The sequence below is a fragment of the Acomys russatus genome, chromosome 14 (assembly GCF_903995435.1).
Source record: "Acomys russatus chromosome 14, mAcoRus1.1, whole genome shotgun sequence".
NCBI lineage: Eukaryota > Metazoa > Chordata > Mammalia > Rodentia > Muridae > Acomys > Acomys russatus.
In genome coordinates, this window is record NC_067150.1 from 25,485,822 (window position 1) to 25,505,697 (window position 19,876).

The following is a 19,876-nucleotide window of genomic DNA, read 5'->3' on the forward strand; positions in this document are numbered from 1 at the left end:
CACACACACACACACACACACACACACACACACACACCTTTTAAAGTCTAAGTCCCAGCCATACAGCTACTGGCTATGGACTTTGCTTGCTGGGGGCAGCCCAGCTGCTCAGCTCCCTCACCCCATGACCACAGCAGCACTTCTGTGGCTCCTGTACTCAGGCATTAATGGTCTGGCCCAAATTTTGCTTTGTAGACGAGGAAAAAAAAGTCCAGAGAAACTGGCTACCTCTCTCCCATAGGACACTTCTCTAAACAAACAAATAATGAAGACAGTCTTCTTGAAAGATTTATTTTTAATTAAAAAATAAAAGTTATCTTAACATATCTGCTTTTGCAGCTTCAGGGATGGCAACTTAATGAAGCAGGAAAGGCAAGGGTCATCAGTTCTTTTTGTCACCTGACCATCTTATAAAGGTACAAAGGCACACGTGTCTCCTGACAGACAAGCAGGACTCAAGATGTCCCTAGTAACTCACAACTCCCTCCAACTCCTTTTTATCATTATTATTTTATTTTGTTTTTGTCTGCCTTCAACAGTTTTCCCCACCCAAACCTCCAAAAATAATAATAAAAAAATCCAAAACATTCAATTCTCTTAAAACTACAGAAATAAGCACTGAGTCAGCAAGGAGCCTGAGTAAGCCTCCCAAGCACTCCCACCTACTTCTCTCTGCTTTGCTGATGGCTGCCCAGAGGGGAGCAGGGAGGGAGAAGAGTAGCCCTCACCGAGGGCCAAGCCAGCCTGCCACACTGACAGGCTGCTGTACCCAACCCCACAGCCATCACCCAAGCCCGGGAGTCAGCCCCAAGGTTCTAGCTCCCTTCCTCAAGGGCATCTGTGGCTAACACAGCCTTGCAAGAAGGGGAAGTCCCACAGGAGCAAGTCTTCATCAAATGCTCAAGATGAGAATGCTGCCGGGAGGAGGAACACAGGCCATGCTCCTCTACCCATGCGTCACTAGTCTTTAGAGGCCTTCCGTCCTTCCAGAGTCTCCTTGCTGTCTCTCTTCCCTTCTTCCCAGTCTCCCCCTTCCCCCAAAGAACTTTATTTTAGCTTAATGGTGGGGGTTCAGAGGAAGCTTCTGGCAACTCCTGGGGCTGGTGAAATGGTTCTGCCACCTCCGAGGGGACATGGCATGCTTTGGGCTCTTGGGTATCAGAGGACGCCTCGGGTCCCTGCAAGGACTCCAATTGCTCCTGGCTCTGGGTCTGGCTGTTCATCTTCTCTTCAGCTTCAATCTCCTCTGATGTGGGAATGGAGTTCTTCTTGGGACGCCCCTTAGGCTTTGTGGGTGCTTCCTGTCCACCTTTAAGAACCTATGTGGGAAAAAAAAAGGAGAGAAGTTATTGAATCCGAGCAATCTCTCCCTCCTGCTCCTGGGCCACCGTCAAACACTACAGTGTAGTTTCCCTCCCCAATAGCAAAGACACAGGGTTTGGCAACACGTATTTTAAGGCCACCCCTCCCCCCAGTAGCCAGCTTCTTCCCTGTTCAGTGGACTTTTAGTCAGCATTGCATACTTTGACATGTAATACTCTGATCATAAACACAGAAAAAAAAAGTCACCTCCTTTAGTAGCGAAAGAAAATTAAGCATTCAAATGCTAAGGAGATAACTATGGAACTGACAGATTGAAAAAACAGGATCTGAAGCAAGCAGGAAAATAAACACATTCGTGTGAAAATGGACGGTGGACTGTCTTTTCAAGACAATCTGACAATTCACTTTAAAAAGCTTTAAAATATAAACCCCCTTTTAAAAAGAAATTCCACCGGACAAATTCTCAGCTCTTACTTATGTCTAAAAAAAAATAGGTTGATCTGCAAAACATATTCAACCAACAGTGGTTATAACAGGAAAGTTAGGAGGGTACCCTAAAAGTCAGATGGTTACAATAAATTTCAAAGGGACATTCTTGACAACTGAAATAATTATTATATATCAGAGTGTTTGCTTGGGAAATATCATCAATATATTTTTATAAAAAATACATATGATACAGTGTAGTCCGACTTTGATACTAGACAGCTATATGCTGCCTCATTTGCATTATCAAGGTAATGGGTAAAGCTGGGTGTGGTGGTGCGCGCCTTTAATCCCAGCACTCGGAGGCTGAGGTGGGCACATCTCTGCGAGTTCGAGGCCAGTCTGGTCTACAGAGAGAGTTCCAGGACAGCTAGCGATACACAGAGAAATCCTATCTCAGGGGGGAAAAAAGGGATAATGGATAATCTTTTATATTAAGTTATTTTCTAAATTTCCACCAAGGATCATTTACAAGAATGTCTGTTGCCAGAGAGAAAGGTGTTATAAAATATATTCTCCTGTCTTGCTAAAAGAGGCCACCATAGGAAGACTTATACCCACAAAGGCTAAATCCCAACCCCATCACTTCTCGGCTTTGTCTTTGGGGAGCTCTCTAAGGAAATCCAAACCTCAGTTTCCTAATCTGTAAAATGGGTCTCAGAGTACCTTCTGCCACAAGATGACTGGGAACAACCCTTCGCATGCATGAGAAACCAGAGTGTTTGCCGCAAGGCAGTTTTTTTTCTGCTCAGAACAGCCTCTCCCTGGCTGACATCTTTTGAAAGCCTCTCTGCACTGCTCCCTCAAGGCAATCAAATTCTCTCCCTATGTGCCCTATGAGAACTTTGATGAAAATACTCTCTGCACATGCATACTTGCTGGTCCCTCCCACTGCATACGCACAGAAGGCACTTGACAACCACCATGGACTGAACCCTTCTCAATAAACACTTCAGAAACTTGAGAGAAGACCAAAAGTACAGCATGGTGACATATGTCTGTTATCCCAGAAGTTGGGAGGTGGAGGCAAGTGGATCAGGAGGTCAGAGTTGGTTTTGCTTATATAACAAGTTTAAGGCAAGCTGAGCTACCTAAGACTCTAGTTCAAACGAAATAGTCTCCAGGAGAATGAGGAGGTGGCTATGACCAATATATACTGTACACATGTATGAAATTCTCAAATAAATATATATATATACATACACACACACACACATATACACACACATATATAAAACCACACTCCAAGTGGCCTTTGTTGCTATAAAAGATTTATATACTTATCCGTCTTGTGATCTATACAAGAACCCCCATGAGACCTGTAGAAGTCATTTTTTTTTTCAGTATTCACAGTTTTACTTCCTCCACCACCTCCAATCTCTGGTTCTGTGTAGCTAATATTCCAGGCAGGTGGTGTAAAAAAGCTTTGAGGGTGCTTGAATTAAATAAGAGAAGGGGTAGGAGATATTTTTGCTACTTTCTGTATTAACTAGGCTCATATTTCTGTGGAATAACACCTGAGACGAACAAGCCTACCTGAAGGAAAGGTTTAGCTTCGCTCACAGCTTTAGTGGTTTTACTTCGTGGCTGGCCCACTGCTTTTGGACATACGGTGAAGGCAGCATATCATGTGGGAGAATCGAACACGCTGCTGACTTCGTGTGTTCAGGAAGCAAAGAGAAACTGGAGGAGCTGGGGTCCCAGGATCCACTCAAGGACAATTCCCAGTGGCCTAACTGCCTTCCACTAGGCTCCACTTCTTAGAGCTAGATCATTCCTCCACCGCCAACAACACTACAGACTAGAGACGGAGCTTCCATCCTACACATGGGCCTTTGGAGCCCGTCTAGATCCAAGCTACAGAACATCTCTGACTTACTGCTATATTCTCCATCTGCACAGAAGCTCCTTAGGGACAGATCTCTCCTGACACTTCAGCTGCCAAGACCTTTCCATGTAGTCACTGGGTACTGATCGGCCCTGTCTCTTTCTTCAAGGACCTTCCTGAGCTGAACTTTAAGGAGTGAAATAACTCAACAAACCTTATGTTCTTATTAAAACAGCTTTGATAATATAATTTGCATTCATGCTTCATGTGTTTAAACTGCCCAGTTCAACTATGTTTAGTATAATTGCCAACTTGGGCAACTATCACTGCGATGAAGTTTTAGAGCATTTTTCCTCATTCCCCAATAGAAACCTTACACCCATCAGCATCAAATCCCCACAACCTCCTTGTCCTGCACATCAGCAATTAACAATCTTCCCTTTCTCCTTAGAGATGGATCCATCCTGGACAGTTCATATAAGCACAATCATAATGTGTGGGCTTTGCTTACTTCACTTGACACAGTGTTCTGAAGATCCATCTGTGTTGTAGCACACACCAGAAAATAACACTCACTTTATGTCATTATCAAAATGTGCTGATGGACGTACAGGTTAGCCCCACTTTTGGGCTCTGTGAATGATGCTGCTGTGATGCCAACAAGCATTTCTTCAAGTCTCTGCTTGGACCTCTTTCAGGTCTGTACCCAAAAGTGGAGTTGCTGCATCGTATGGCACCTCTATGATTAACACTCTGAGGGCTTTTTCTAAAGTAGCCATGCTACTGGACATCGCAGCCAACAATGTGTGTGGATTTCAATTTTCCACTTCCTCACCAACATTTGTCATTACGCCTTCCTGATTATAGCCGTCCTAGCTAGTGCAAAGTAGGATCTCACTGTGGTTTCGGTTTCATTTCCTTGATGGCTAACAATGCTGAGCAGCTTTTCCTGTGCTTATTGGCTACTTGTACATCTTTTTAAAATAAATTTTAATTAAAATATAATCATCATTCCCGTCCTTCAACCCTTCTCATGCGCCGCCGCCGCCCTTGCCTGTATTGGCCTCTCTCAAATTCAAGGCCTTCTTTGTTTTAATTGTTGATCTAAAATTTCCCTCAGTATGTAGTGCAGCCTGCTCAGTCTGTATACTGTTGCTTTGGTGTATATGAGCTCACTGGGCGACGATCTGTATGTCAATTTGTTCAAACTGTCTCTTTAGAATACATTGTGAGAGGTTTTTGGCTTCTTAAAAAAAAATCTAGATACATGTTCCTTATCAGATAGGACATTTGAGAATATTTGTTCCCGTTCTGAGGGCTCTCTTTTCCCTTTTTTCTTTCTCTTTATTCTTTTCACTTTGTGATGGTATCTTTCATAGTACAAAAGTTTTAACTTTCATAAAATACAACTTAATTTTTCTGTTGTTGCTAGTGATTTCTGTGTCATATATAGAAAGGCCTTGTTTAATCCTAAGTCAAAAATACTTATGTTCTCTTCGAAGGCATTTATGGTTTTAGTTCTTATGTAGATCTGCTTCGAGTTAATTTTTGTGTATGAGGGCCAGGAAAACTATATGTTCTCAATAAACACCTCTTTCCAGCTGCAATTCCTCTTGACTTATTTGAAGAGCCTGTCCAGACAGCTCACACGGAGGTATGAAGTGACCTTTAGCAAGGTATAGATAGACACTAACAGAAATCACCTCTAGGGAGACAACACCCTGTATTCCTTTTTGTGTAAGTCAGTATCTGATTTTGATGTCAGTGCTTTTGAAAGTGCCTGACTGTGCCAAGACGGAATCTACATGTTGAAAGCCGCTCCACTGGGTATGAAAGAGGTTATACAAAAAGCAGTTGCCCCATGCAGTAATCAAGTTAGAAAAGGGCAGGTCTAAGGAAGCCATCTAATTGGCAAAAGAAAGTCCAGCCCAGCAATTAGAGAACACCACCCACACAGCTTGGATCTACCCCACCTGGCTGTTTTCCTACAGCATGAAAAAAAAAAAAAAAAAAAAAAACTTAAAACAATCAGACCATTTTCTAAATGGAATAAACATTCCAGTGCAATAACTAGGAGAGAACTACCCCCCTGGCTGCTTTCCGCATCGACCTCTGGCCCCCAGCCTCCCGGTGCACCTGAGACATGCAATTATCCCCGCACCCGCCCTGAGCCAGGACTGCACACTCACATGCACCCTGCACCTCTCTAGGGGCTTGCTTCCCCGACAATTCCTAGAGACCATTTGTTCCTTAGCCCAGAGAGGCCGGGCAGCCCACTAGGCATGAAGTTGTGCTTCTCTCTGTCACTCACAAAACACCTGGAAGACTTTAGTGGCTGTGTCTGTTGGTGGCCCTCCTCTGGACTTGAAAGTCTAGGCATTGGAATGTCCTGTGGCTGAGGGTGTCAAGATGGCGCTTCCTGAGGTACTTAGATGGGGTTCAGACAGTCACCTCAGAGAGAATGGGATGACGGTGTAGAAGGGTATGTCTTTATTCCTGTCCCTTCAAAACAGAAAGCAGTTGACTGAAAGAGCTTGTAGGGATCAAACTGAGCTAAGGGCAGAGCTGGACTTAAACATGAGACCCCAAACTACTCAACTCTACCGTTCTCAGCAACATTTCACTCTGCTTACTGTGCACGTAAGGCACACTGCTGTTTTTACTGTTTCCTATTCCTTTGCACTCTCCCAACGGATGCAGGCTTATGGACTTAGTGAATGTTTGCTTCTCGTTCCCTCCTCCCCCAAGTTGGGACCATGAAATTGATGACGGTTTCAGTGATGCCCAGAGAGAAGACTGGGTCATCCTGCATGGACCTCTCCCACAGCATCACTGCTCACATTAGCTCTTTGTCCCAACCGGAAGACCCAATGTCACATTAGGTCTTGAACTGTGTCTCTGTGCCAAACCAGGGACCAACAACACACACGACTCCTCTCAACCAAAAGAGAAGCTTGAGGGGCCGTAGAAGTCTGTAGAATTCACTTTCCCTTTACCCCTCGTGGCCTCTAAAAGTTCAGATGACAAAATATGGATTTTGTCAATAATAAAAACTAATAACAACGGTGGCTAATATTGCTTGTCCGAATCCCGTGTGGCAAGCACTGTCCTAGGCATTTTATAGATGTTACCTCAGACAGCACAACCCTGTGAAGTAGATGTGAGGCTTTAGCAAGGAGACACACAGTAACCTCTCCAGAGTTACAACTGGTAACAGTTTTCACCGAACTGTTGACTCTTTGGAGACAGTGTAAAAGCTGGCGGCACCTGTGTGTGACGGTATAATCCACCCACATCCTGGAGTGGGGTTGGATCCTCTTTCAGAAGACAACTGGATTTTAATACTGCAGACCACTGAATAATGAGACATTTCCATCCCGCTAGGAATGCTGTGGATCCAGAGACATAGAGTACAGGACAAGACTCCCAGCTAATGTGCAAAACTTAATGGGCTCAACCCGCTATAGGTTACAGATGCTGACCAGTCAAAACTCGTCAGAGATCCTATCTTGCTCTTGGCAGCTTTGTCCTTGGCAGCCTCAAGAGTGAGTCTGAGAATCAAATGCTAATCTTTTTCCAGTTCCAATTAGGTTACTAGCCTTGAGACATCTTTATTACCCAATTATCTTTTTCTTTCCTTCTCAGTACCTGAAGAGATAGCCTTGAAAGAGTTTTTAGCAGGAAAATATGTGAAGCAATCTACAGCTCAACAATGCCCTGCTGTTCTGAAGGAATCAGAACTCAACACTCCCGACTGAACGCCTTGCCTTGTGTGTGGCTTCGGCCATTTTGAAGTTCCTGAGCGCCCCCAGGCCTCCAGCCCCTTCCTTCTTCCCGCAGTCCATTCCCCACCATCACTGGACACCTCCTCATTCATGCACTGAAACCAGCTTAATGGTGCCTCTCCTACACAGCCCTCCCTCCTCCTCCCTGCTCCTGAAGCCTGTCACCCTTCCCCTGTCACCCTGATTACTCTGTGTAACTTAGTTTTCAGGTCTGTCTCAATGACAACTGAAAACATCTTTATATTCTGCGTGTTTTAATTAGCACACAAAGCATTAACTTCATTAAGTGCTTTCAAACATCATTTGTTTGTGATGACCTTCCTCCCTCTCTCCCCATCCTCTTCCCTTGTACTCCTCACTGCCCCCCTGGTACCCCTCACCTCATCTGTCCTGTCCCTTCAACCCTTCTTTCTCCTCCCACAGTCCTTTTCAGTTTCGTGACTTGCACCCACACTCACAGCCACCATGTGGAAACACAAAAGGACCACAGAACATTTTGAAGGTTTCCAGGGACAGCTTCAGCTTGTCACTTCGTCCCCTATTACCCAATGTGAATTAGCCGCCCGTATGTCGTCATTGCTGACATAAACTAAAAGCTCTGAAGGGACCTGAACTTGCTTTGCCTAGAATGCTCTCTGAGTAAATCTGCTGAGTTACGTCCATTTTGAAGTGTATGGTTGATACTTATCGTGAACTACTCCACAACTGTGCCAGCGCGGTAGTGGCTGATGAAAAACAAGTGATGTCAGAGCCCGAGGCACATGCGCAGTCCCACGGGGGGACTGGGCGGTGCTGGCCGAGAGGACTGGCTGTCAGTTCGTGGCTCATATGACTCATGAGCAGATCGCTGATAACCGATTCAAACAATGCTCAGCTACACGGGAGACATTGATTTCCACGATGATGATTAATGAAGAAAGAGGTAGGTGGTGGAACTTAAAAGAAAAAGAACCAATAGGGACGTGCCCAAAATGGGCAGGGAGGGGCATGCAAGGGAATGCAGGCCAGCACCTCTCACTCCCAAACTTGCTTCCTTAACAGAACAACACCTACGCACCCTCAGTTTCCACCCGAAGCTTCATATGTGTAGAGCCTTCTGGAACTTTTAGAATGACTCTATTTGCCTGAATTTCATAGTCCTTCGGTTTCAACGTCTGTCTGCAGCTGTCTTCGCTATAGCACCACTGAGCTCTTGTGGGGTTTACCACCTCAAACTAAACAACTGGCACTGAAGCGTCCTGCACCCTGGAAGCAGAAGTTACATTTTCTTTTCTTTCCTGTGGTGCCTCGGACAGGGATGGCTAGTGGAAGGAGGGTGGGGGGCGGGCTGGGTGGGGAATGGGGTGGACAGCAATGGTGCAGTTCGGGTGTGAAGTGTGTTCACAGCATCATCCTAATGCAAAATGTTCAAAAGTGGGGCTTCAAGGAAGTGACTGCATTATGAGGGTTCTGGCTGCACCCCAAGTTCACAGTCTAATAGGCCACTGTGAGGTGAGAAAGTTGAAGAGAGCATTTTTTGAAATAACATGGCTTGTTCCCAGCCCTGCCATGGGTCTCTGAAATCAGAATCCCTGGCATGGGGGAGGGGGGTTTGCTGCTTATCCTGCTACCCAGTGACTATGATGGGCACCAGGTTTCAAGATTCCTGCATTCAAGGATACAGGCACAGAAGCATGCTTTTTTTTTTTTTTTTTAATGACTATTGCCAGAGAGTGCTTAGCTGTTGCTGGGAGATGCTGCACTAGATGGTGCAGTTCAGAATAGCAGCTGAGGGGCTTGCAGGCTTTCTTCTTTGATTTCTAAGGAAACTGAAAACATTAAAATTTCTCTGGTTAAGAAATGAGGTCAACCAGAGAGGCTAAGCAACAAGGAGGACTTAGCTGGGATGAAAGGATCTCCCGGGGGATGGGGGATGGAGGAAATAGAAGAGATTTCACAGGCTGACTGGGAATAGGTGGGGTTGGGAACAGGAGGCCTTGGATGGGGTGGAGAGTGGGGATAAAATGCTGGGAGAAATGACTGGAGTTGGGGGCATTCCGTGGGGGTGGGGGGAAGGTGGAAACCTAGCAAGCGCAATGGAAACTCCATAGAATCTACGAGAGTAACCCTAGGAAAGACTCCTAGCAATGAGCAGCACAGAGCCTGAGTCGGCCATCTTCTGTAACCAGGCAAGGGCTCAAGTGGAAGGATGGGGACACCAAATCAGCCACAAAACCTTTGACCTACAGTTGGTCCTAGAGTGTGCTGGGACCAGAGCCTAGCAGAATCGTCATCAAAGAGCCAGAGAGACTTCATCCAGCAACTGATGGGAGCAGAGGCAGAGTACCACAGCCAAGCCTTAGATGGAGCTCAGGGAGTCCAATGGAGGATGGGGAGGAAGGACTGGAGGAACTGGAGGGGTCAGGGACACACCACAAGAACAGGGCCCGCAGAGTCAACCTACTAGGACTAATGAGAACCTGCAGAGATCAGGGAGCCTGTAGGGGCTCGACTCAGGGCCTCTACATATATGTTATGGCTGGTGTTCTTGTGGAAATCCCAACAGTGGGAGTGGAGCCTGTCCCTGACCCTTTAGCCTACTTGTGGGACCCTTTCCCTCCTACTGGGTTGCCTTCGTCCAGCCTTGATGTGATAGTGTGTGCCTGGTCTTCTTGTAGCTTGTGATGCCCTGTTTGGTTGATGTCTCTGGGAGTCCTGCTCTTCTCTGAGGGGAGGAGGGAGTAGATCTGGGGGAGAGGGGATGTTTGGGGGGGGGGTGGGGAGAGAGGCTCAGGGGAAGGAGGGGAAATTTCAGTCAGGATGTAATATATGAGAGAAGAATAAAAAAAACATTAAAATATTTTTTAAAAATGAGGTCAAATTCAAACAGCCTCCCTCTACAGCCAGCAGCTCAGAAGGCCTTCCTTTCTTGAAGCCGCCCTGCATCCCAGCAGCCCGGAGGTGGGAAGTCTTGCCAGCAGCCCCGAGGTGGGAAGTCTTCCTAGCAGCCCCAAGGTGGACCATCTTCCCACTCGGGGTTACACTCCCTGTCCTTGGCCTGCTTACCATCTTCTTCCATTTCATCCTGCGGTTCTGATACCAAGTCTTCACTTGCAGCTGAGTGAGTCCCAGAGACTGGGCCAAGTCCAACCTAGAAGGCATGAGACACAAAGGGAGGGTGAGGAAGGAAGGAGAGAACGAGAGAGGTAGATAGATAGATGCTAGCTAGCACCAGGCACTTGCTGCTAAACCTCAGACTGCCACCACTAAGCCAGTCGGTCCCCAAGAGGAAGAACGTCACCCTTCTGAGAACACTGCACAGGACGCTGGAAAACTTAGAAATAGTGGCCACATCCGAGAACCCTTGTCTTAGATTCATTCTCTCTGGGAAATGAACCTGGATAGCTGAGCCTTTGGTCTCCACCCTGATCCTCTATAAAATGTATGTTTTGATCCCCACCCCCCAAAAAAACTGGAACTACAAGGCGAGGCTATACTTCTCTGAGAATCCCACTCATGACTGCAGATCCACCTCCAGCAGGCGAGCCTCCCAGCTCCCAGGATGCCCCCAACGGACCATGCTGTCTGTTCAGCTATCTTCAGAGTGCTTGTTATTTCAGCGCCCCCCAGCTCAAGACAAAGTCCTCCACTTAATTTATGCTCACAAAGTTACCTACTGCATTACTAAATCACAAAGCAGCGCTTGGAAATATCTTTGCATATACGTATGTATATGGTTAGGTGTGTGTATTTTTGTGTGTGATGTGCGTGGAAACCCAAAGTTGATGTCAGGCATCCTCTTTATTACATTCCACTTTATTTATTGAGACAGGGTATCTTGTTGAAGCCACGGGCATGTCCTGTCTCTGACTACTAAGTGCTGGGCTTGCAGGCAGCAGCCACATCTGCCCAATTTTCATGTAGGTTCTGGAGGTCTGGACTTCCGCCCTTGTACTCGGGAAGCTAGGGACTCAGCCACTGAGCCTTCTCTTCAGCCCCAGGAACTTAATCGTAGCTGCCCTAAATTATTACAGTGATCAGAATGTAGAACCTTAAAGAGTCCAAGGGAGCATTAAATCCATGGTCTCTCCTGCTTTCCAGGCTCACCGTGTCTCCACTTTTCTCTATGGCCTTCTGAAAAGCCCTAAGGGTGGCAGTTCCAACACACGGCGACCATTTCTAGAGCGTGACAGCATCCCAGACCCATGCCAAGCCCCTGCCCAGTGCTATCTTTTCATCACGCTGAGGTTGGAGTAATTATTCCCATTTTGCAGATAAAATGATTTAAATCTCAGAGAGATTTTAGAATTTCTCACTAATGTGGCCAATCTCTTCCTGATACTTGATTTTCTTTTAAATAAAGTTTATTGGAACACAGACACGTTCGTTTGTTTTCATCTTGCTCGTGGAGACCTCTGTGCTACATCAGCAGACTTGAGTAGCTGGGGCGGGCCATGTGGCCCAAAAAGCCTGAAATAAACACCCTTCTGGCTCCATTTTTGCTGACTCCTGGATCATGGAGCAAGAGTGAAATCCACCCAGGTCTGATTTGTCCATCACCTTCTGTGTAAGGCCCCACCTCACAACACTTCACAAAGCAGAACAACCGAAGGGAAACAGAGGTGCCACAGCCTGAGGGAGCAGCCAACACTCCAAATAGCACATGGAATACAAGGGGACAATTAGTTGTTTCTATCTTTAGTTTTCAAGGCTGCATCCAGGGGCCTATGTGGTTACCTGGGTACCATCTGGAGGGACAGGAAATCTGAGGAAACATGAGCTGCCTGCCTGAAGCCTCCCCCGAGTTCCAACCCTGCTCAGTGAAGCATTTCAGACTTGTACATCAGACTTGTACAACAGTTTGAGCAGCGACCACCACTGCTTGGAGGCCACCACATTTCTTAGAATTGCTACTTGCAAGTCTGCACAGGCTCAAACATCAGTCACAGGCAGTCTAGGTGCAATACTTTGGCCGCAGCTTTCTCTACATGAGGACACCCAGTATTGGCACTGACCCTGGCCTCTGACCCCTGGCATCAGCCAACTCCCGGTACTCAAAGGCACAGAGGCCGAAGACTCCTGCTCGGATCATGGTACAATAGCTAAGCCTTTAATAGTAATTTTAAAAATAGAACGTGCCTTCAAAAGACTGTTTGAGCCTGTCTTACAGCTGCATTCCCATATACCTGATGGTCCCTGTAAGGGAGCTCATGGCAGCTAAGCATTTCATTGAAAATGGTTTGCTGGCCAAAGCACTAACTCCCAACGCCAACAGCACTTAGCTCTGCCCTTCAGTGAAGCACGAGGCCCTATGCAGTCATTCATTATGAACCAGCAATCTAGGGTGACCCCACAGTTCTGGTCCCAGGGTCACTCTAGGCTCTGGTGGTCCTAAGGGTCCTTTCCGGCTCCTACAGGGTTTTCCTGATCCTGGTTCACCTGAGGCCATCAGGTGCATTAGTCAGTGGAAGGTTCACAGTTCTGCCGTGGCATTAGCAAACGCTGTGAGCTCACTTGGGAAAAATGCATCCTTGACTCACACTGGCTGCAGAAAACGTCTCACTGTCATCGGCTTCCTCTCATTACCTGCCACCGTTACAAATTCTCACTTCCCTGCATATTCACTCAACTGGAGTCACCTAGGAAACTGGAGAAACAAACGCAGAGGGGAAGAGCAGGAGCTGTGGGAGGAAGGAGTGCCCATGGCTCTGGTCACGTAGGGAGGTGGGGGAACACCAGAGAGGGCAGGTTGAGGCGTCAGCTTCAATACCAGCCAGATGGAGTCCTCCCTAGGCAAGGGAATCAGGTCTGCGTGGGTCACTGAGATGCCTGGGCAAGTAGCAGGGAGCCCCAAGATTTATTAAGCTCTAACCACCACCACTCCCTCTCTGTTTTCTAGTTTTCTGAGAAATAAGCCTAACTTTTACTCATACTTCCTGAAGCCTCTTAGATACACAACCATGCAACCAACATTGATGGCTGCTCCACCTGGTTACACAAGTCCATGAAGCTTAGTTACCTGCTACCTGGGGAACCACGTGTTTTAATGCCCAACTCACAGACCTGTCTGCCCAAATGCGACCCACAACGTGAATGTTCAAAGCAAAGCTCACCTTTCCCCATTAGCCCCAGCCTGAGCTGGCCTTTTGGCTTCCATGAATAGCATCCTTGCTTCCTAGTAACCTGCCTCATTCGGGAACTACTGGACACTCCACTCTCACATTTCTTCCTCATCCAGGGTCAGTTCTTCCCATTTTATTTTCAAACATCCCCACAACCTCGCTTCTCCTCACTCCTCTCTATTCCCTGCAGCCATCCCTAGATTCTTTTATAACTGGCTTCTCTGCCCCATCACTTGCCTGTAGGCCATCAGTTATGGTGCTACCAAAGCCATGATTCTAAAACGTAAATCTGCCCCTTATGGACCAGTGAGTACCCCAACAGCCAGACTCTGTTCCTCAGCCACGCATATGAGGTCCTTCCTACCCCCATCCACACCTATACTTGTAGTTTCTTCAACATGCGCAGTGAGACAAGAGTCTATGCCTTTTGGCAATATCCCCTCTGTGTAGGATGCTCTGTTTCTTCTGGAACCAAAGGTCTTCTTAAAGGCTTCCTTGGCACACCCAGCAATATCTGAGTTTCTATGGTAACATATGGCACCAGTACTGGCTCACCATGCCATGGCAACTGTAATCACCACCACCACGCCTCCATGATGTCCTTCAAAGCAGGACTCTGTTTACTGATCTCTGGGCCCCTGCCACCCCAATTTGCCAGGACTCAAGACAGCCTCAGCAAGCAGCTGGCTTGTGGGAGGCTAGACAGATCTCCGTGAAAGGGTGATCTGAAGATTGCTGGCTCACTTCCACTTTGTTTTCTAAACAACTACTAAATAGCTTCAGGCATTCACTGGCATTTAGTTCCCATGCTTTTTCATAGGACTGGGGTCAACCTAATACGAATAAAGCAGTTGGATGGGGTAAGATTTTTTAAAAGATCTGGAAAAGTCCCCCAATAAAATAGGCTCATGTCTGAGTCCAGCCAGCTCAGGGTGAGATAAGGGAACAAGGGAAGACACACATCAGCACGTTTTGTAATTAAGATAGTAAATTAAAGGCAGAGGGTGAGGTGTTAGGCCTCTACAGAGAGCAAGGATTACAATCATCCCTGACACTAACTGCAAAGGGTTTAAAGAGGAAACATCCCTGCAGTCCCAGCAGGCTGCCCAGTGGCTCTCCTTCAATCCTGAACAAACACGCCAAGGTCCCAGAAACCTCCTCCCCTGCATCAATCCCTTTCCAGCCAAAGCCAGGCCAGCAAACTGAGTCAGCTAGGTATTCAAGAGAGCTAGGGAGGGCTGAAATTACAGCTGGATGTCCAGGTCTACACCCGCTGTATATGATGCTAAATATTGGGGGGGGGGGGCATTTAAAACCCAAGCCAGCTTCCTGACAGAGAGCCTGGGCAAGTATTTGCCCAACTTTTCCTGGCTTGTTCTTCTTAAAAGGTGTATCAGAATCATAAAAGAGACAGAGGAGAGTGCATTTATCCGGGCACTGTGAGCCAATAAAATAGGCTCAGGTGGGCTGCCTCTACTAACGCAAAGTTGGCAGGACTAGCGCAAAGGAATAGAGTCCAGGCCAGAGTGTAACCCGGCCCTGAAAGTGCCCTCTGTGCCACAACGCACAGAGAACAAAACTCCTCTCCAGGCAGTACCTACAGTGAGTGCCTTCCTCATGCCCTCACCTGTCTGGGGTAGACAAATACTTCTGCTTCTGGAATTTCTTCTCCAGGCCCATGAGCTGCAGCTCCGTGAAGATGGTGCGGCTCCTGCGTGGTTTCTTCTGCCGGGGTGTTGGTTGGTCTGTTTCAGATTCGCTGCTGACTACGGCCTCACCACCAGGGGTCTCAGCAGCAGCGGCGGCGGCGGCGGCCGCAGCGGCAGCCTCGGTGACGGGATGGCGAGGTAACACTGGGGTGATTCCTGGGCCGGTGGGAACCAGGTGGGAGATGACTGTGGGCTGTCGGGTGATCACGGACAGGAGAGGATATGCCCGTAGGGAAGGAGAGCCTGGAAAGCAAACAAGAGTCAAGTCACCACAAGACCCAGGAGAGACCAGGGACGGAGGAGAGCAAAGAGAACCCCTTGCTAAGAACTGCGTGAATGCAGGGCCTCTTGCTCATCAGAAAGGTCAAAAGGAGGGAGCAAAACAAACGAGAAAAGCAACTCAAGACTCTGAACTGCAAGGCAGGCCAACTGCAAGGAGCCTTGCTCCAGCTTGGTGTGTGAGGTCATTTGTGTCCCCCATTTGTGTAAGTCCTCTCATTTAAGTCACTCCCTAAATCCTGGTTTCAGTGATACAGACTCATGCACCCATGCAAACAAAAAGCAGTAGCCAAGAAAAGCTAGAAACATGTACATCTGAATTCCAATAACAGATCTGTAATACATAAATTCCCTAAAAAGAAACAAAAAGCAACCCTCCTATGGTCTTCATTAAAGACCTGCTTGTAACTCTAAAATCATAGACTCAAACAATCCCTGTTCCTTGAGGACCCTTAATGATTATCCTTCATTTCAGGGGCACACTGGTTCTAGAAAAGTTAAGTGACTTGCCTAAGACAACATAACCCAGAAGAGCAAACTGAGGGGTCAAACCACACTCTTCTGGCTTAAAGTCCAGAGCTCTTAGCACTGAGTCATGAATCACACATTTACAAGGCGGAGAAAAAAACAGATGTTCAATTCACATACAAACTTGCCTCAATTATGACTAGTTACCTAGCAGCACCACTGTATAAGGAGAGTTCTTAGGCTGGGTTGGAGCTTTCTGAAGTTGATTAACAATGTCTGCCATGGGCAGGAGGTGGGTGACACGGGTTCAAAGACATATATACCTTTTTTTTTTTTTTTTTTTAACACTGCTTCTTAGGAATTTCAAAGTCAAAGTGCTTTTGCAGCTAACAACCTATGTCTATAAGTACACATAAAAGGGTCCACTTTCCCTGCTTCATAGAGAGGTTTAAAGTGTCTGGACTAGCGCCTATGGACCTCCCTTGTCTCTCTCTGGACTCAGGTTTATCGCCTAGGTAATAAGAGTAGCTAACTTCCCAGAACTCTTGAGATTCTGACACACTAATGCTACAACAAAGTGCCTCTCATCCCACATTGGACAGCTGATGAAAACAGAGAAGAGCCCCTCCCCCCACCCCCCCCCCCCCGCCCTTTGGACCTCAACGTAGTGCTGCCAGCGGGCACAAAGGCACGACAAGCAAGAGCTAACCAACATTCACACCTAGTCCTGGGCTGAAACCAACTACATCCTAGAAGCCCCCGGGTGCTGCTTGTGAACCCGCTCTCCCCTGGCTTGGCAATGTTCATGGTATTCATTCCTGCTCTGGTGCTCTGGACGCCAGGCCTAGTCATTAAAAACAGATAACTGCCGGTGTTCTCTGAGTGTGCTCTAGTGAGGCCCAGCAGAAACCACAAACTTGTTAAGTAACGATAAATCACCCAGTGCAACAACTTCCAAGAACCCTAAAGCCAACTCTTAAACACTTGAGGTTTTGTGTTGTGGATTCATTTTAGGAAAAAAAGAAAATAAAAATCAGGGCTGGAGCAATGGCCCGGTGGTTAAGAGCATGTCTGCTTTTCCTAGGGGCCCTGAGTTTGGTTCCCAGCACCAGTGACAGGCAGACTGCATCTGCTTGTAACTCCAGTTCTAGGAGACCCGAGGCCTCTGGTCTCCACGCCTGCTGTACTCATTTGCACCCACACACAGACACATAAAAATAATAAAAGTAAATTTAAGAAAAAAATCATCTACAAATAGTATTTTATAACAAGGAAGCCAAGAAAGACACTGTGTGTGGACTTTTTATCTCTCAGAGCATATCAAGATGATTCTGCATAAAACCGTCTCTGGAAGCTTCTACAAAGACAAAGACCAATGCTTCTCATCTCAATCACTTTCTATACTTTCACACTTTATTTCTTCCTTTATGAAATTAGTTTCTGATCTGGGAATTTACCAGCTAAGAAATGAAAAATATTTACTTGTTTAAGTCTAAATCTTTAGTACTGGTCTCATTTGTAAAGGAATTGAACTTTTTTTTTTTTTTTTTTTTTTTTTTTTGGCTAAAAGTCTTTATAATAATGTATAATAATGTGTTGGAAAAGACATGAAATAATAGGCACTCATATACTGTTGCTGGCAATATAATAGAAGAAAAAGCATTTTACATGCCCATCATCAACATCTACTGAGTCACTGACAGAAAACCCATGTGCACAGAGATGTGTGTGCCACCAAATGCACTGCAGTTTTATTTACAGCAGTGGATAGGGGACACAACCCACATACCTGTTAACATGGCAACGAACTGGGTTAGATCTGTAGTGTGGCCTAGCTATATAATCTGATAAATACATAGATGAGTGGATCAACTAATTACGCAAATATATATTATTAAGTGAGAGAAATACAGTGTAAAGCTTATGTCATCAGAAGTCCAAAAAGCTATTTACCTCACGAAGAACAGTAACAGCCTCTGGGGGAAAAGGTAGAAGTAAAACAGAATCGAAAGGAATCTATTGGTATTGATCTCTGAGCACGGACTATGGGGCACCTGCTCTGGAATCTGGGGCCACAGCTGGGAGTCAGGCAATGCTCCACTCGCATGGCGTTTACATTTCAGAAGAGGAGGCAAGCAGAAGGCGAGCCATATGATGACAGGTAGTAGTGAGCTCTATAGACAAAAAGCTATATAGAAGAGCTCTATAGAAGAAAGTTATACCCAGCTGAGTGAGAAGACAGAGCAGGTGGGGGCGGGCGGGTACGTGGGAGGAGTCAGGGAAGGCCTTTCAGGGGGCCACCTCTGAGAAGACATCTCAGCGTACTAGAATGTTGAGAAGACACAGGGTTGAGCGCACCAAGGCACAGAACCAGCATATGCACACCCATTCAGGGCAACAAATGTTGACTCAGGGACCAGTAAGCAGGCAGGTCACACAGAGACGTGATTCAGAATGGTGAAAAGCCACCCTTGAGATTCAGGCTGGGCAGGGGCAAGATCTGGCCTCGTCTTTAAAGATCTTATATGGCTATTGTGGAGAGCTGGCCTGGCCTCAGGAGCAGGTAGAGAAGCTGCAAAGCCAGTACAGGCCAAACCCCAGGCCCTACAGGCACCATTTGTGGCCATGGTGCTGTCAGACTCTGGGTCTATTTCCTTGACAGGGTAAGAGGGTCTGATAGACAGTCCCAGAGCAAGGGTGGGCGGGAAAAACCAAGACTGCTGTGATAGACAAGTTAGACATCTCTGATGTGTTGAGGAGGCAGTGGGTAAATCAGTCTGGAGTGGAGGGACACAGGAGGCTGGAGCAGCGCTGACTGACTCATGAAGTCTATGTGGCATTTTGAAACCTTAGCTGAATGAGATCACCCAGGGAGTGGAAGGAGTAAGAGGGCCAAGGGCTGAGCCTGGGGCACGCCAACATGTGACGTCATAAGGAGGGAGGGGTGCCAGCCGCAGACTACAAGGACAGGAGAAAGAAACAGAAGCCAGTGTTGTCCGGTGCTCCAATGCCCAAGATAATACTTCCGTGGCACATACGCTCTGTCACGTGTTTGCGTCCTTTTTGTAAATGAAAAAAAGGAAGAATTCGCTTGAATGAGCCTTAAGTTCCATTCTCATCCTAGATTTTTAAGATTGTTGTTTGTTCGTTTGTTTGTTTTCAGTCTTTCTTGAGCTTCTAACAAGCTGGGCAGAGGAACCGGATGTATAACTACGTTTAGTTTTGTGACACTGAGCCGCAAGCTGTGGGTGTTCTCTTAGGCAAGGGGCTCTCTTCACCACATTAAGGGTATTTATTCTGAAAGATGTTTGAGTTCATATTCTAGGTTAAAACATGCTCCTTCCTTTAGATTAAATGTAAAGAAATAAGAGATTTTTCTACAAGTGAGAGAGAAAACTGGAGACTCTTAGGTTAACTAAAAATAAAAAAAAAAACAAAAAACAAAAAACAAAACTATGCTTCCTGAATTACTTAGAAGTTTACTTGAAATAGATCATGGATCACAATATAAATGCATAGGGAAAATCTCATGGCTTTGTTTAGGCTGAGAAGTCTTAGAGTGGTGCCAAAAATGCAATGGATTTTTAAAATAGAAGAAAAGAAAAAGAAAAGAAGATCTTCATCAAAATTAAATCTTTCATAAACAGCATGTCTTCACATATGTGGCACTAGATTTAAATTTTAAATTTATATTTATATGCGTGTGTGTGTGTGTGTGTGTGTGTGTGTGTGTGTGTGTGTGTGTGTGTGTGTGTGTGTGTGTTCTGGGAGGGAAAAAAGTAAAAGAAGGAAGGAGAGAGAGAGAGGAAAAATAGAAAGTGGCAGAAGATATCTTAAGGGGTTGAGAGATGGGTAATGGAATACATTGACACAGAAGTGGAAATTATGGTGGAGGGG

The 19,876-nt window shown here is 46.3% G+C and overlaps 1 protein-coding gene across 1 annotated transcript in view; it reads right to left on the minus strand.

Annotated features, from left to right (window-relative positions):
- Window positions 1-276: 276 nt before the first annotated feature.
- The window catches only part of Barx2 (BARX homeobox 2), a 66,892-nt gene continuing 47,292 nt past the window's right edge, over window positions 277-19,876 (minus strand). Inside the window, exons 2-4 of the mRNA XM_051156127.1 lie at window positions 15,151-15,475; window positions 10,468-10,552; window positions 277-1,319 (exon numbers count right to left, since the gene is read on the minus strand). Coding sequence (XP_051012084.1) covers window positions 1,053-1,319; window positions 10,468-10,552; window positions 15,151-15,475 — 677 coding nt within the window. The 3' untranslated portion in view covers window positions 277-1,052. The remainder of the gene's footprint in view (window positions 1,320-10,467; window positions 10,553-15,150; window positions 15,476-19,876) is intronic.